This window comes from Zea mays, chromosome 7 (genome assembly GCF_902167145.1).
Source record: "Zea mays cultivar B73 chromosome 7, Zm-B73-REFERENCE-NAM-5.0, whole genome shotgun sequence".
Taxonomy (NCBI): Eukaryota; Viridiplantae; Streptophyta; class Magnoliopsida; order Poales; family Poaceae; genus Zea; species Zea mays.
In genome coordinates this window covers 23294001-23312229 of record NC_050102.1, presented here as the reverse complement: position 1 = coordinate 23312229, position 18229 = coordinate 23294001, and the positions used below count along the sequence as shown (strand labels likewise).

Below are 18229 nucleotides of genomic sequence, written 5' to 3'. Positions count from 1 at the left end.
GCCACTATGCATATTTGATCTGGATGCTTTTTTGTTCGCAGAAATCAAAGAACTCTGAACTAGTGAAATTGGATCCCAGGTCAGTTATGATGCTATTTGGTATTCCGAACCTGAATATTATGTCTTGTATGAATTCCACTGCCTTAGCTGAAATTAGAGAAGCAATGGGCTTGTACTCTATCCACTTAGTGAATTTGTCAATAGCAACCAGTACATGAGTGTATCCTCCTTGAGCTTTCTTGAAGGGTCCAATCATATACAGTCCCCAGCATGCGAATGGCCATGTTACAGGTATGGTTTGCAGTTGCTGTGAAGGTAGATGCTGCTGTTTTGATAAGTATTGACAAGCTTCACATCTCTGGACTAACTCGGATGCGTCGCTCTTTGCCGTTGGCCAGTAGAAACCAGACCTAAAGACCTTCCCAACCAGAGTCCTGGATGCTGCGTGTATCCCACATTGCCCAGCATGGACCTCATCTAACAGTTGCTTCCCAGTAGCCGAAAGAATGCATTTCATGAGGACTCCTGTCGCGCCCCTTCTGTATAGTGTTTCCCCAATGAGAGTATAGTGAGCTGACTGCCTTGCAATGCGCTCTGTTGCATTTCTGTCATTCGGCTCCTCCTCATTCTTTATATATCTAATGATTAGTTTTCTCCAGTCATCGGAATCTGACTCTGGTTGGCTCAAAATATTGCACTCTTCTGCCCAATCCAATGAAATGCTCGGGCGTAGTACTTCATGGACGAAAACTCCAGGCGGGACCTAAGTCCGACTGGATCCTAGCTTTGACAACGCATCAGCTGCCGCGTTGCGATCTCTCTCCACATGATGAAATTCTAGCCCTTCGAATTTGTCTTCTAGCTTTTGGACGGCGGTGCAATATTTTCCCATGGAGTCATTCGAGCCATCCCACTCTTTGTTTATCTAACTTATGACCATCAGTGAATCTCCATATACCATCAGTCTCTTGATGTGCAGTGATATGGCAATGTTCAGCCCATGAATCAAAGCTTCATATTCTGATGCATTCTTGGACGCTGAGAATAGTAACTGAAGAGCATATTTGAGTTGTTCACCTCCAGGTGCAATGAAGAGGATTCCTGCGCCTGCCCCCTGCAGCTTCAACGAGCCATAGAAATACATCTGCCATACTTCTGCAGTCTCCGGGTTATCTGGCACTTGTTGCTCGGTCCATTCTGATACGAAGTCAACTAATGCTTGAGTCTTGATTGCAGTACGAGGTCGAAACTCAATGTCATGAGCTCCTAGCTCACAGGCCCACTTGGCTATTCTTCCGATGACTTCTTTGTTGTGGAGAATATCCCCTATTGGAAATCTAGTGACTACTATGACTTTATGGTCGTCAAAGTAGTGACAGAGCTTGCGTGCAGTTAGAAGTACTGCATACAATAGTTTTTGAACTTGAGGATATTTCTTCTTCGAGGGACCCAAGACTTCACTGATGAAATAGACTGGATGTTGTACTGGGTATGCATGTCCTTCTTCTGCTCGCTCGACTACCAACACGGTGCTCACCACATGAGTCGTGCAAGAGATGTATAACATCAGATCTTCGGTCGGTTGACTCGGCGTGGCTCGGCGCGGCGGCTTTAGCACTGGTGGTGTTGTCAGGAATTTCTTCACGGCATCTAGAGCTTCCTGAGCCTCTGAAGTCCACTAGAACTTGTCTACCTTCTTGAGCAACTTGTAGAACGGTAGGCCTTTTTCTCCCAACCTTGATATGAACCTGCTTAGGGCTGCCATGCATCCAGTAAGTCTTTGTACTTTCTTCTATGATCGTGGTGTCTCTATTCTCATGATAGTCTTGATCTTTTCTGGATTAGCCTCAATCCCCCGGTGGCTGACAATAAACCCAAGCAATTTTCCTGCTGGTACTCCAAAGAGACACTTTTTAGGGTTAAGCTTCCATCGATATTGCCGCAGACTGTTGAAGACCAGCTGTGAATCTTCAATGAAATTTTCTAAGTTTTTTGTCTTGATCACCACGTCATCCACATAAGCTTCCACATGCTTGCCCCAGTGGTCGGCTAAGCATGTCTGAATGGCTCTCTGGTAAGTCGCTCCAGCGTTTTTGAGGCCAAATGACATGGAGGTATAGCAGAAAGCCCCGAACGGGGTGGTGAATGCTGTTTTTTCCTCGTCTTCTTTTGCTAAGCTGATTTGATGATACCCGGAATAGAAATCTAAGAAAGATAACACAGAACACCCAGCGGTCGAGTCTACCACCTGGTCTATCCTGGGAAGTCCGAAGGGATCCTTCGGACAGTGTTTATTGAGATCTGTATAGTCGACGCACATGCACCAATCCACTTTATTCTTTTTGAGTACAAGAACAGGATTTGCTAACCACTCGGGATGTAACACTTCTCTAATGAATCATGCCGCGACCAAGCGAGCCAGCTCTGCACGGATGGCTTCTCTCTTGTCGAGCGTGAAACGATGTAATTTTTGTCGGATCGGCCTCGCTTGGGGGTAAACCTTTAGTTTGTGCTCGGCCAGTTCTCTCGGGACTCCCGGCATATCCGCAGGTTGCCATGCGAATACGTCTCGGTTATCTTGCAGAAACCGAACGAGCGCGCCTTCCTATCTGTCATCCAGGCTAGAACTGATGATAGCAGTCTTGCGCTCATTGGTGAACCCGAGGTTGATTCTCTTGGTTTCTTCAGTCGGCCGCATAGAGGTCACAGTTTGAGCTTCATTCGCGGGTACCACGAGGTCTTCCTCAGGCTTTGAGTTCGCCTGCGCAGAAGAAGTCGTCGATGGCTTGATGGTGAGGGCCGCCTGAATGGCCACTCAGAAACACTCTGCGGCGCCTTGGAAGTCAGCGCGCACAGTTATGATTCCTTGTGGTCCTGGCATCTTCAATATCATGTACATATAATGTGGAATGGCCATGAACTTCGCCAGTCCAGGCCTGCCGATGATGGCGTTGTATCCGCAGTCGAAGTTTGCCACCTCGAACCTTAGGAACTCGGTTCTGTAGTTTTCTGGAGTTCCGAAGGTGACCAACATGTAGATGTGTCCGAGTGGATATTCCCCTTTAGTCGGCACGATGTCGAAGAAAGGAGTGTCTGACTCGTGGAGCTCTTTGAGGGGAACTCCCAAGCCTTCAAGCGTCCGGGGGAAGGTGACGTTGATGCTGCTTCCCCCGTCCACTAACATCTTCTTCACCCTGCTCTCTCGGATCACCGGGTTGACGAGAAGCGGGTACTTGCCCGGGTGATCGAAGTTGAGCCACTAATCTGCCTGAGTGAAGGTGATCGGGTGCTCGGACCATCGATACGGGGCGGGAGGGTCGGTGGTCGCCACCAGTATCTGACGGTCGTTGAGCTTCTGTTGCCTCTTACTTTCCTGTGATCCATGTCCGCCAAAGATGACGTTGACTTCTCCATCAATGCGTGGGAACGCTCCGCCTCCTCCCCCCTTCTGCTGTTGAGGTTGTCGAGGTTCTCCAGGTCCTCCTCGTGGTGGAAGAGGTGGCAGAGGTTGGAAGGGTCGGTCGTTCCCCACGGAGTGCTTGAAGTCTCTGCAGTTCCGGAGGGTGTGGCGCATGTCTTTGTGGTACGGACACTGGGCGTCGAGGATGTCATCCAGTGTACGTTCGCCTCCACGAGGTCCTCCTCGGGCGCGAGAGGCGGGTGGTCCGGCGGCGTGGACTTCCTCACGAGGCCTCTTCTCCCAATGTTTGTCGGGTTGTTGGTTCGTGTCACGTCGCGATGCCGCCGGTGCAGGCTTTACTCCTTTGATGAGGTCCTGAGCTCGTTCGTCGTCGGTGATGTAGAGGTCGGCTTCCCAAAATAGCTGCTCAGAGGTAGTCGGCGCCTTTGCAGTATGGCTCGGACGAAGGCCGAGTCATTAGATCCCCGGTAGAAGTCCTCGATCACTGCCGCTTCCGCGACCTTGGGGATACGATTTCCCGTGGTCTGAAATCTCTTGAGGTATGACCAGAGAGTTTCATCTCCTCGGCGCTTGATGGATTTGAGGTCCCATGGCTGCGCCGATTTGTCGGAGAGAGATTGAAAGTTGGCGGTGAAGCGTTGACTGAAGTCGCTCCAGTCGTCGATGCAGTGTCGGGGTAGGTGTCGAAGCCATTGCAGTGCATCCTGTCCGAGGACGATGGGCAAGTCTGCGGTCATCACATATTCGGTTGCCCCAGCGGCTCGGGCGGTGGTGGTGTAGACGGCCAACCAGCCTCCTGGATCCTGCTTAGGCTTGTACTTGTCGACGTTGGAGGCTTTGAAGTTAGGGGGGCATTGAATGGCCCTGAGGCGTGGAGTGAGCGCCGATACTCCACACGTGTCCTCCTGTCGTCGATGATGATGTCTATCCCGGGGAGGGGAGTTGTTGTCGTGGTGCCTCGACCGTCCCCGGGTTGTGCCACCAGTCGAAGTCGTTGCCGACTCAATTCTGGTGGCCTGACTCCGCGCAGGGATGCCGTGATCCCGATCATATTCTTCTCGGTGCCGGATCTCGTTCTCGTGTCGGCGTCCGCGCGAGGCGTTGATGGAGCTCCGTGCGTCTCGCCGACTATTGATGGCGTGTCGTAGATCACTCGGCGGATGAGCGAGAGGTAGAAGATGATTAGCTGCCCGAGTGAACAGCCGCCGATAGCCCTCGGCGTCCGGGGTCCGGGGGAGGCCATCGGCTATCCGAGCCAATACTCCACCGACCTCACTCGGTGTGTTCATGGCTCGGGCAAAGTCGGGGTTCAGGTTTCGTCCAAAAAGAGGATTCTCTCGGCGTTGTCTTGCTTCGTGCTTAGCCTGCTCTTGAGCTTGCCGACGATCACGTCATCGGGAATTCCTCCTTTCCCTGAAGACCCGTTCTTCTGGAGTCTCTCCCATCTACGAGACCTCATCTTGTGCCACGGGCTGCGCCGGGTCCCGCTCTCCGGCTTCATGATGTCACCGAATATTTCGGCGTCGGTTCCTTCGTCGGCGAGATTCCCGCTGAAGAGGTTCTTCTCCTGGTGCGGTTGGTTCATCATCGGAGATGGGAGTTGATTCCACTCTTCCCCTGATGAAGAGGACGTCGGGGTAGAATGGAACCGTCATGGTGACGAGCTTCTTTCTGTTCTCCTTTGAGGGCGGAGGTACCAGAAGAGCAGTTTGATGATCCTTGACCTTGTTCGCCTCCTTTCTCCTAGTGATTTGTGTCCATGTCTCTATGGAAGAGGTGGACAACAGAGTTCTCCGGGTAGATGGACCCTCTGTTCCTGGCTTGCAGGAGGGAGTCTCTGTTTGGAGCACTGGAGGTCGCGCTTTTTCCTGCTTCGCTCTGGCTTTTCTGGAGTTTGTTGAGGAAGGCTTTCTCTCCGGTGAATCCACGATGTGATGTAGAGTTCCTTCTTCATCTGCCACGGATGAAATGGTTTCAAAGCAGAACGTGGACCCGGGGCGGAGGACAATCTGGTGCTGGAAGGTGATGGCCATTGAGCTAGCTTGGATCAGTGACACACCCCCTACCTGGCGTGCCAGCTGTCGGTGTTTTGGGTCCGACCGTGCACCCAGGTTGCCCCTCGAGGTGCTTTTTGGAGTAGGACAGTGTTACCAATTGTAGCTCGATGGTTCGTGCCAGATGCACGAGAGACAGTGGACAATTTTGTATAGGTTCGGGCTGCTTTGAGATGTGTAATACCTTACGTCCTGGCGTGGATACTTTGTGTGGTGGGTTACAAAGGGGGTCCTCTAGTATCAGGGATGCTAGAGAACTGAGTAGATGGCTAAGTCGTGACATGTTTTTGAGGGGATGCCCCCTAGGCCTTATATACTCGACCGTGGGGCGTTACATGTGGATATGATAACAGCGTGAGCCTAAGTAATAGTGAACCGACTGAGCCTATCTTCCTATAATTTCACCAACCTATCTCCGTTTAGTTCCGATGTATGAGGACACTGTACGGGAAGGTCGGATCACTGCTGCGGTTGCTCAAATTCATCGAGCCGTCTAGGCTTGCGTTGGTCCAATCTTGTGTCAATCCACTTCACTAGACGTCCCTCCCTAGGCCCACGAAGGAATGACCTTGCGAATTATTGGGCCCAAGGCCTTTCGTGAGGTCTTTTAGCCTTCCAGTGGACCCGGGGGATATCTGTCCCCCACAGATGGCCCCATTTGACTCTATACATCCTGATGGTGCTTCTCCGGGTGACCCTGTTTGCTGTCTCCAGAATCTAAGTTGGCTTCTCAGTGTAAGTCAGATCTTCTTGAACTTCAAGGTCCTTTGTTGGCAACTGCTCTTCTGCCACTCTCAAGCATTTCTTCCACTGAGACACATGGAACACATCATGCACAGCTGACAGACTTTCTGGTAAGCTGAGTTGATATGCTACTTCTCCACGCCTTGCTTGGATCTGGTACGGCCCGATGTATCGAGGTGCTAGCTTGCCCTTGACTCTGAACCTTTTGATTCCTCTGATGGGTGACACTTTTGGGTAGACATAATCTCCCACTTCAAAACTCAATTCTCTTCTTCGGGTGTCAGCATAGCTTTGCTGTCTGGACTGCGCTGTCTTCAGATTCTCTCAAACCATTCTGATGTTCTCTTCAGCCTCGAGGAGAATATCTAGACCGAACACCTGTCTTTCACTGGGTTGGTCCCAATGCAACGGAGTTCTACAATTCCTCCCATAGAGTGCTTGGAATGGTGACATCTTCAGACTTGCTTGGTAGCTGTTGTTGTAGGAGAATTCTGCATACGGTAGCCTCTTGTCCCAACCTAACTTGTCTTGCAATGCACAAGCTCTCAACATGTCTTCAAGAATCTGGTTGGTTCTTTCTGTCTGACCATCTGTGTGCAGGTGATAAGCTGAACTAAACTTCAAGTGTGTGCCCAAAGCTTCATGTAGCATGCTGCCAAAAATGAGAAGTGAACTGGGTGCCTGTGTCTGATACTATCTTCTTTGGGACACCATGCAAGCATACAATTCAAGACATATACAGTTCTACCAACACTGCACTGTTATATGTGGTCTTGACTGGTATGAAATGGGTCGCCTTTGTTAAACGGTCCACTACTACCCAGATGGAGTCATAACCAGCTCGAGTGCGGGGCAGACCAACTATAAAGTCATATCCCAATCTCATCCCATTTCCACTGGGGAATCTGCAACGGCTGCAACAAACCTGCGGGTCTCTGATGCTCTACCTTTATCCTCTGACAACTGTCACATACAGCCACATATTCTGCTATCTCCCTTTTGATCTCATACCACCAAAATCTTTTTGTTCAGGTCTTGGTACATGTTTTCGCTACTAGGGTGTATGGAATATGCTGTCTCATGAGCTTCCTTGAGAATTGGTTCCCGAATCGATTTGATGTCGGGAACGCACAGTCTATCCTTAAACCATTCCACTCCTTCGTCTTCACTGAAATCTGGGCCTTTCCCATCTATGATTAGCTGTCGAATCTCGTTGATTTTCTCATCATCTTTCTGGCCCTTCCTGATATTTTTTTAGAGTGGGTTCCAGCTCGACTGTCACTCCTTGAACGTTATTTAGAAATCCGAGGCTCAATCTGTCGAATTCCTTTGCTAGCTCATATGGCATCGGGTGAGCGGCCAACATATTGACTTGACTCTTTCTACTTAGAGCGTCTACAATCACATTTACTTTGTCTGAGTGATAATGTATCTCCAGCTCATAGTCTTTGATCAACTCTAGCCATCTTCGTTGCCTCATGTTCAATTCCGACTGGGTGAATATGTACTTGAGACTCTTGTGATCTGTGTAGATATCACACTTCTGCCCATACAAATAGTGTCTCTAGGTCTTCAGTGCATGAACCACTGCTGCTAACTCTAGATCATGAGTGGGGTAATTCTTCTCATTAATCTTCAACTGTCGAGACGAGTATGCCACTACTTTCCCTTCTTGCATTAACACACATCCCAGTCCGGTGTACGGAGCATCACAATATACTGAGAATGGCTTATGAACATCTGGCAGAATCAATACCGGTGTTGTGGTCAACTTCCTCTTTGGTGTCTCAAAAGACTCTTCGCACGCTGGGGTCCACTTGAACTCAACCTTCTTTGCCAGCAAGGCTGTCATTGGCCTGGCAATCTTGGAGAAACCCTCAATGAAACACCGATAGTAACCGACCATTCCAATGAAACTCTTGATTCCTCGGACATCTTTCGGTGCTTTCCAATCCAGAATAGCTGCTACCTTCTTCGGATCCACATCTAATCCATTTTGGTTTGTAATGTGACCCAAGAACAGAACTTCACTGATCCAGAACTCGCACTTGCTCAGCTTGGCGTACAACTGACAATCTCGTAGCCTCTGTAGTACTTTCCTTAAGTGCTCTTCATGCTCTTGCTCATTCTGGAAATATACAAGGATATCATCAATGAACACCACTACGAACTTGTCGAGGTAATCCATGAACACGCTGTTCATCAAGTACATGAAATAAGTTGGCGCATTCGTCAAACCAAATTGTGGCGGAACCGCCCGAATTATTCCAGCTTAAGTGCCCAAGTCCCGCCTTAGAGGCAACGACACACTTAAATCGGAATAACCCGTCAGTCCCTCGGATCTAGTCCGATAAAAGCCACTTATCCAGGATCGAATACCACTAGCTCACTCGAAGGTGAGGCACAGAGAAATACAATAAAACATAATACCACAAATTTAATAAGTATCATTAGTGATTACATTATCGGAGTTTCAAAAATGATAACCATAAATTTTAATGCAGCGGAAATAACTAACGGAGAAAACCGAGTAACATGGCGAAGCCTGGCCACGCTACTCCTCCCGGTCCTCTCCTGCGGAAGCAGTAACCCACTCGACCGTCTATCCCGGTGGCAGGGATGAAGGCCAAGTCACACCATCAACCAATTCAACCTAAGGAGTACCTGCAAAAATTATGCCACAAGCAAGGCTGAGTATACTAATACTCAGCTAGACTTACCCGGTGTGAGGAGTCTACTCCTCTACCTCTAGACATGCAGCTGTTTGGTTGAGGGGTTTGGTTTGCCAAAAGCACTAGCTGAGTCTAAAATCAAGTTTTAGCTTTTCAAGTTTTAGTATGATCCTCTTTACTAGATGTGTACCTAGCTAGTCATACATGGTATCAAACATTTTATCAATCAACATCTTTTGCCATCTCATTTCCACTTATTACTCAATGCAGTACAATGGATCAAGCAGTCTCATTAGCTGCGAGAAGCAGACGATTCGAATCGAGTTTTTATCCTTGCAAGGTAAACCTAAACACATGACATGGCGAGGTACTCCGTCCCCACACACCTCAACCGTCCGCATCGATTCCCCGTCAGCAGATCAGGGCTCACCGCCTTGGCGTACAATGCCTCACTGACCCTGACTGCCGTCGTGCAGTGACCGCACTTGTACCCACCATAACTGGAATGGGAGACCACGTCTCAGGTCGCGTGAGGGGATATGTCCACTGCCAGGTTCACTCAGGTACTAGGCTTACCGATTTACCATATTTCTCGGCATGTGTTTAGTACGTTCAAACGCTTGACACAGGTATCCGCACGTTAATCCTTATTCCAATTTCATCTCGTAGACCACACATCCACATGGATCCGTGTCCACAGACCAACATCAGTATGATATGCAAGTGGATACAACCAATTTCCTGACCTCGCGCGAGTGCTAGAAAAATCACTCGACTTCTACCGAGATCCCTAATTAGCAAAAGCAGCTACTCGACCTAGCATACTAGTATCCATCTCAAGGGAAATCCTGAGGTAATGCAACTAGGGTTTCAGGCAACTCCTACACTTAAGTGCACAGTACAAGCCTACAAACATTAAGTGTAGGAAAATAGCATATATAAACGGTTATGCATAAAACCGGGGCTTGCCTTTAATTTAACACTTAGATAGTGTTTACTGGGGGAGGTACTCGCTTGGCGAGCATCTACTGGTTAAGTCCATTCTTCAGGTCGTCCACCAACGGCATCTTGTGGTTGGCACCACATCACTTGCATGATCGTCATCTCTCGGTCCTAAATGAGATGCAAGATGCATATGTATGAATATAATGAAAGTAGCACAAAAATAGCACAAGATATACAAAGACACAGTGGCGAACTAAACATTAAAGTGGAAGACACCGCAGACAACCACATGTTAGATTTACTTATCTACACGTCCTCGGGCATACGTAGCTACTACCACTGGAAAGATGACGACGCTTACTTTACTTAACCAATACAAACATGACCACACAAGCATGAGCACAAGTATTTACAACGTTGACGTTAATCATCCATTAGTTACCTAACATTAAATTAGTTAAGTACACAAGTTCGCTACGACTTATATATAGATAGACTTAGTTGAAAAGGAACTAGATACTTAATTGGGCTTTAAAATTATTCACTAGGCAAACACTTATTAGACCCGCACTAATTAGGTTCACTAACTTAGCGAGATGTATACTTGTTACTTATATAATTAGGCCCAATTGTATTAGTTATATTATCAGTACTGCGGGTTCAACCAATCATCAAACGAGGAAAACAGTCGACTCGAGTCAAACACAACAGAGTAGAGCATCCACCAAGCATAACAAATTCAGGACAGCAGCACAGCAGGTGTTTGTTTCAGTCATAACTCTTCAAATATTAATCCAAACATAGCAAACTAGGACTTTCTAGAAAGCTTAAAAAGTGAACTACAACTTTAGTATTTTCACCTCAACCTGATTCATCACTTAGCAAAGTCAAAAAGTGCAATCACAGCAGCTCTGTCCAGATTTGGACAGATTCAGGCTTGCAACTTCAAAAATTCATAACTGAAGATTCAGACATCCAAACAAAGTGATCTTAGACTTTCTGGAAAGCTAATTAAATGTTCTACAAATTATTTATAAACATCTCAAGGTGATTCCATATTTAACTAAGGATAAAAGACACTAGAAGACCTTGCTGTCCAGAATTGGACAGATTCAGTCTTCAGACTTTAAACATTCATAACTAAATCTTCAGACCACCAAAAAGAGTGATCCAAGACTTTTTGGAAAGCTTGACAAATGAACTACATAACTTTTATAATCACCAAGAATTGATTCTATGTTGAACTGAATCAAACAATTCAGTTTTCGAAATTTGTTCTGTCAGTTGACAGAACACAGCAACCAAGTTGTAAAACTCATAACTCTTAAATCGTCAGGCCTTTAGTTATGAAATTTTAACACAAGCAAGATAAGAAAAGCATCTACAACTTTATTATAATCTACAAGGACTGATTCAAACATTAACTTAAGAAAACAGTACAGTCTCTGAAATCTGTACAAAAATTGGACAGATTCAGTTACTGAATTTGTAAAAAGCATAACTCCTAAACTGTCAGACCTATGGCTGTCAAATTTTAGTACAAGCAAGATAATCATGTTATCTACAACTCTTCTATATGACCTTTCTACAGAAAACATGATTTGGTTTATAAAACAAACAGCACAACAAAAACAACGCGTGCAGTCCAAAACAGCAATCAATAAATTTTCAGCTCCTATATAATTCAAGAATTGTCGCGTTCTAGATACTTAAATTATTCTAACACTTTGACAATTGTTAGAGTTAAAATAACCAAGTGGGAACTAACAAGTAGACTTACTAATTTTTATCTGTGCCATTTAGTGCACTAAAATTACCACATAAATTCAACAAACACATTCACCACGTAAATAGCATGATCACACATGACCTCGACTTAACCCACTACACGACGGTTGATCTTTAGCGACCCTTATTAGGGACCGACGGTTGGTTGCTAAAAGTTATGGACCGACAGTTGGTCGCTAAATGCGTTTATAGCGACGGTCTATGGGTCGCTAAAAGTTTAGAAATTTAACGACTTATGGTCGGTCGCTATAGAGGTAAGTGTGTGACTGATGGTGGGTCGCTATAGGGGTACGTGACTTTTGTGTTTCTTATTTAATCACCAAAGCCCATGTAAAAGCCTACTAAACAAACAAAACCCTATTCCACGCAACAAACCACAAATTTTCTTTTAAGTGTTTACTATTTATTTGCCTTTGAAATGATTTTTGATTTCTCATAATTAATTTTGGATATCGAATAACATTTCTTGTTAAGTAAAAATCCAAATAAATAATATAATAAGTACTAGTTCAAAAAAATAATAACTATTTTATTTATAAATAATTTTGGGTTAATTGTTCTGAATTTTAGGGTTATTTCAAATTATATTTTGAAATTAGAAAGGAATTGAAAAAGAAAAAAAACAAAACCTAACCTAACTAACCCTAACGGCCCAAGGCCCATTAAGCCGGCCGCCCAGCGCGCGCGTCCTCTTCCAGCTGAAGTCGCCGCCGCCCTCTGCTTCTCTCTGTCTCCCACCCGCCTCCTCTCTCCTCCCCCTCGCTCCTCTCTCCGACGCGCAGCCGAGCAGACCGTGCCGACCGAGCAGCAGCAGCGCCGTCGCCTCGCTCCTCTCTCTCCCTCGCAGTTCATACTATATCTTCCCTCGCCTCGCTCTTCTCTCTCCCGACCGAGCAGCAGCAGCGGGCGGCACCCATGGCATCCGTGGCGAAGCTCAAGGAGAAGCACGCCGTCGCGACGGCGTCGGTGAACTCCCTGCTCCAGCGCCTCCGCCAGCGCCGGGAGACGCTCCTCGACACCGACGGTGAGGCATCCCTCCCCCCTCCGCCAGTTTCCGTTTCCATGTGCCTAATCAGATAATATTATCTTCAGACAGAATACATCTTTATGTTGAATCAAAGTGTCAATATGAATTTTGATAACCAAGCATTGAGATTTGCCTAATCAGATAGTTTCCGTTGTCATGAGAACAGTACGAAAGACGGTTGACACTGGACGAACTGTTGTCTGCACAATTCATCAACCAAGCATTGAGATTTTTTAATCTTTTGATGAGGTATGAAAAAGTTTAGATGGTATAGCCATATAAGTGGACAAAACATAGACACAACAAGCAATTGAGAAACATGATAGTCCAATGTACAGAAGTAAGTATGAACCGTCGTGTAGTGACAACAGCAGCAGTCAGACCTTTGCAACCCCGGTGAGACCAGCTGCTTGCGCTATGTTTATTCCTCACCAGTGCCTATGTTTGAGTATTAATTGTGTATGTTTGTGTGTGTTGGTGGTGGAGCTAAATCCCGGAAGATTTAGATAAGGAGAAGAAGGTTTTAGCGGGGTACCTGTCACGTGTTCGATGATATGCTCGAACTGGTGGCCATCGTCGTTCTTGCTAAAAATCAAGTCAGATCATGAGGTCCAAATCCCAGGTATTTCTAGCGTTGCTGTTTGTTCTAAACTTGCCCCTAGTTGATATTTGACCACTAACTTGATAAATGCTGAAATCTAGAAGCATGCCATAAACAGTATAACGATTGTAGACAACAATTGCTTAGTTCTTGTTATTCGCTTTACTATAGAAATGTTAACGACATATTTTTATGAAGCATTATTTCAGCAGCCATCTTTGTGGTGATTGGGTTCAACCATGTTAGGACAGAAATCAGGGTTAGTTTCTCCCAGGGAGTACTTCAAGGGTCCTTATTACATCTGCAGATTCAAGAATCAGGGTTGTTGATGGCCTTAATCTAGTTCACAAGTACAAAGGTATCAAATTTTGAGCCCGGGAACTTTTTTAAGATCAGTAGGCATATCACATCATTTATTTTTGCAAGACATAGTTTTGTACCAGTACCACATTGTTTTTCTCTGCTTCTGGTAAGTGATTTAGTAAAATGACTGGTTCTTTACGTAATTACATTTTGATAACCTGTTTTGGTTGTTCATTAAAAACTTATTTCTGTGTTAGAATCCCAGTGTCTGTAGTTTGGTAGATGGGCAGGAATCAAACCATATAGTAATCAACTATTTACCAATAACATATTTCGATGTTCCATTGATCGAATCATGTAGTGTTTTCGCGTTTCTCTTGTCATGTACTTTCAACAAAGTGACAAAACCTGTCATTCTCCACTTTGTTGAGGTGACAGGTCCTCTTGTTCACTTAACACGATAACACAGTTATATCTGCTCGTTGGTGGGTCCACTATGCATATATTTTTTTCACCTTGAAGCAACGATGTTTAATTTTCTACTTGGTTGTTTCCACTGCAACTGCAATGGCTGTTTCACTCTTTGTTCTCTTCTGTTTCAGGTTTCCGAAACACTAACAGCCAGATTTCAGCCTGTTTAGCTGCTAATGGGAGGTATGTGATCTCAGCAAGTGAGGATTCCCATGTGTACATATGGAGGAACGATGGTAGCCTTGAAAAAGGCAGAAGCAAGGCGAATGTTACTGTCACCAATTCCTATGAACATTTCCACTGCCAGGATGTGATAGTTGCTGTTGCACCGCCATCTAATGGCTCAGCAGTGGTATCCAGATCAAACTCCATGAAGCACAATGAGCCGGATTCTGTATTGGAGCATCCTCTGCTGCATGCTTTTGAACAATAGTTGGAGTGATATGAAACATTAGTGATCTAGTTGTGAATGATATTATAATTGTGATGCTTTTGTGAATATATAATTGTGGTGCTTTTGTGTTTATGTGATGGATCTATGACTGTGGTATATTGATTAACTGTGTATGTCTTTATGATTTGTGTATAAAAATCAGTGATTTGTGGTGCTTAATTAAATGTATATTATTATTAATAACAACTGTAAAAAGGGCGACTTTCTGTTGGTTGCTAAATGTATAGTATGACGACTTACGGTTGGTTGCTAAATCTATAGTACAGCAACCCGCGGTTGGTCGCTAAATATACAATATTAGCAACGGACGGTCGGTCGCTAAAAAGATGTCGGTCGCTAAAGCCTTTAGCGACGGCACTTACAGCGACCATCCTTATGGGTCGCTAAAAGTTTTTAGCGACCAACCGTAGGTCGCTGAAGGCCGTTTTAGCAACCAACCGTAGGTCGCTGTAAGTGAACCGTCGTGTAGTGACCGCAGAGGAAGCGATGACTACTTCGGCCTGTCACCACCTCTCTACAGTTCAATCAATATTAACTACATCGATCGAACCTCATATTGCGCAACTTTTATAATTTACTATCTCAAATATAACCATAGCACGACATGCACTTGAGAATCTTTGTTCAAGTTAACGCCATCACTACTACAACGCACTTCGGCAGACATGTTTGATAACACATCTTTCTAAATTAATCTATCTCATCTTCCAAACACTAAATATATGTCACTTAATTTACATTTTTCACCTAATTTAACCTACACCAACGATGAATACATAAATATAATTATCCTAGACTGACTCACTAGCCGAGTGCAGAAGACACCAAGCATGCTTTAGGATTTACCAAATTTTTGCCACACTAACACATTAATCTACGATGAAGCATGTTAGCAATTCATTAACACATTCGCGACCAATCCCTATGACACACCAAGGAACTATCACAGCCACATATCTATCCAATCCAACAACAAAATAACCTCGGCTCACCCACGCACCTACAGGTCCCCAAAATACGCACAAGGCATCAACCGCGCAAGTGACTCCAACCGGATTGCTCATACTCCTCATTCGCATCGACTATCACAATCACCGATCCCATGCATAAAACCAATACCCTCTTCACATAAACATCTACCGATGCATTCCCTAAAACATGATCCGCATTTATTTATTTAAACTTAGTCTTCGCATCAGACAAGACATCATATATTTTCCTATCAAAATATAAAAACATCGGAGTTCTTTTCTACTTCATTTCCTCTCTACACGCTTCCATTCATACCAATGTATTTTCGCACACATAATCACACATGCACATCATCGACCAAAACCTAATTAGACTAACTACAGATCGCACACATCAAATATCCTCTTGTTCTCTAATCGCAAACGTGATCCTACCAATGCGCATAATCGAATGCTTTACACACATCCACACATATACATGCACTGCCTGACATCAACCAAATCATACATAATGTAAACTATAAATCAATCAACCTGAACGGGATCGGATTTGAGTTGTGCAAGCACGTGGTGCACCCGACCGGTCTTGTATCGAACACGCGTGCGCGACGAATGGCATTGACGGCTAGCTGTGATTAGACACACACAACCGTTCAACAGTTTTACCAAGCACAAAAAAAATAAAAATATAATAGCAGCAATGGCAGCGAGGGTTTTCTCACCACGGGTTTCGACGACGGCGCGCAGGCGCTGCGCAAATCGGGTCAATGCAAGCGATACGAACGGGATCTCATGGCTGCTGCTCGCTGCGCCATTTCGTCGAGCACGACAAGGGCGAGACGCGGAGGGAACCCATGTGGCTGCGTGAACTGACGTCGCGGCTGCTGCGCGAGGTCGACGGCGTGCTGTTCACTGCGCAACAAAACAGCAAGCCGGCAGCGCGCGGAGCCGTCGAGGCTGCTGCACATTTCGTCGAGCACCCTGCGCACATCGGAAAGGAGCAAGGGAAGGAGCTTTGCGCAGGGCTGCTGTTTTTGGATCGGAGGGCTGGGCGCAGGGACTTGGACGCCGTGGCTGCAGGAATAGCGGCGTTTCGCCGAGGAGCTACGCAGTGAGGGGAAATGAGAAGCTCGCTGCAAGGGGGCTGCTCGGCCATGGAGATGTGGTCGGGGCGAGCAGCACGGCGAGGGCATTAGCTCCCTGTTCTAGCGCCCAGGACAGGGGGTTCATCGGTCTGCACTGTGGCTGAAAAGGGGCGACATGGGGCTAGAGCCGAGGAGCCGAGCTGCTGGGCGCCGACCATGGAGATGAGGAGCAGGGGCGCCATGGAAGGGAGAGGTGGACGAGCTGCTGCTCGCCGTGGAGCAGGGGAGAGGCGCTGCTGCTGTTTGTGAGAGCTCGAGCTTGGGAGAAGGAGAGCAGAGGCGCTGCGCGAGGAAGAAGGGCGCCATGGCTGGGGCGTCGGGCTTCATCCCTGAGCAGGGCGTCGGCCCCAGGGGAACTGCTCCCTGCGCTTGCTGCTCGCTAGAGGAAGAAGAAGAGGGCCTGCTGGGGAGGGGATGAGCTGGGCGCTCGGCTGCTGGGCAGCCATGGGAGGAAGGGAGCCGAGCTCCCTGCGCTGCGCTAGGAACAGAGAAGGAAGAAGGCTGTGCGTGTGGGGGAGAGGAGGAAGAAGGTTGTGGCGGCTAGGGGGGTAGATGCAAATTTTCCAATTTGCAAGGGAGAGAGCTCCTATTTATAGAAGAAAACCTAGGGTTAGGATTTCAAATGGGCCAAATGGGCTGGGTTGGGCTGGCCCAAACACTAAACCGGGCCGCGATAATTTATTTCCATTTTATTTTATGGTGTTTTGATTAAACATGGATTATCGGATCGCTAATTATTTCCCGGAATACAAATGCTCTTGCAGAATTCGTTTGTACGCGAAACAGCGTGAACTAGAGTTCGGACGAATGGACGATTGAGCGATTAATTCGGCCGAGAATCAAATTTGATTTCGCTCGGAAAATAATTCCTCGCGCACTATTTTAGAAATGATGTTTCTCTCAGACTTTTGATCGGCTTTGGATTTTTAGTCGGAGAAAGCGAATCGTGACATTTTAAAATTGTTGTCGATACGGGGTTTTGAGTTCGGTTCGGACATGAGATATTTGGCCGAGTCGGATAAAATTGATTAGAGGACGACATGTCGAGTATTCCGTTTGAGAGTACGAACTCAGATTAAAATAGTTGGACATCGATCGAGGTTCGAGAAATTAGACTCGGGCTCAGATCAAATGACAGTTGTTGAGAGTTTGATTAAATGAGCTTCAGATGAGATTTATAATTCGAGGATGATTTTCGAGTTTGCATTCGTTCCGAGAAATAAAAGTTTTAACAGGCCTCGAATTCGGTCTTCTGTGAGACTGAATAATTCCGAATTCGGTGAAATATGAATGAATAATCTGGATAATCAGAGACATACACGAGCGAGAAAGAGAAATTTTTACTGAGCATCCAAGATTAGGATTAATCTCCCGTCATAACACGAAACTGACACCTGGGGTGTCACACGAATGACATGACAGTGAACTCATATAGTGCATATTTGGTGATGAATGTTGTCTTCAGTATATCCGAAGGTCGGATTCTGAGCTGATGGCAACCTAACCTCAGATCTATCTTTGAGAACACACCGGCTCCTCTCAACTGATCGAATAAGTCTTCAATTCTGGGCAGGGGGTACTTGTTCTTGACAGTGACTTCATTTAAGGATCTGTAATCAATGCACATCCTCTT

At 46.2% G+C, this 18229-nt stretch overlaps 1 protein-coding gene and 1 long non-coding RNA gene across 2 annotated transcripts; one reads left to right on the top strand and one right to left on the bottom strand.

The window, feature by feature from the left end:
- Positions 1-13023: 13023 nt before the first annotated feature.
- Positions 13024-14459, top strand: LOC103633772 (WD repeat-containing protein 44-like). Its single transcript, XM_008655457.2, has 3 exons — positions 13024-13273; positions 13517-13610; positions 14158-14459. Exons 1-3 carry the CDS (start codon positions 13256-13258, stop codon positions 14457-14459), a joined length of 414 nt encoding a protein of 137 aa, XP_008653679.1. The 5' UTR covers positions 13024-13255.
- A 1506-nt stretch (positions 14460-15965) lies between these two features.
- On the bottom strand, positions 15966-16205 carry LOC109940959 (uncharacterized). Its single transcript, XR_002263746.1, has 2 exons — positions 16174-16205; positions 15966-16080 (listed from the first exon to the last, which is right to left on the bottom strand). It is a non-coding gene; the product is annotated as an uncharacterized lncRNA (long non-coding RNA).
- Positions 16206-18229: the final 2024 nt, after the last annotated feature.

Bases quoted from the DNA above. Each gene is read 5' to 3' on its own strand.
- LOC103633772 (XM_008655457.2), top strand. The intron at 13,611-14,157 runs GTATCAAATTTT...CTTCTGTTTCAG, and splicing joins TCTAGTTCACAAGTACAAAG to GTTTCCGAAACACTAACAGC.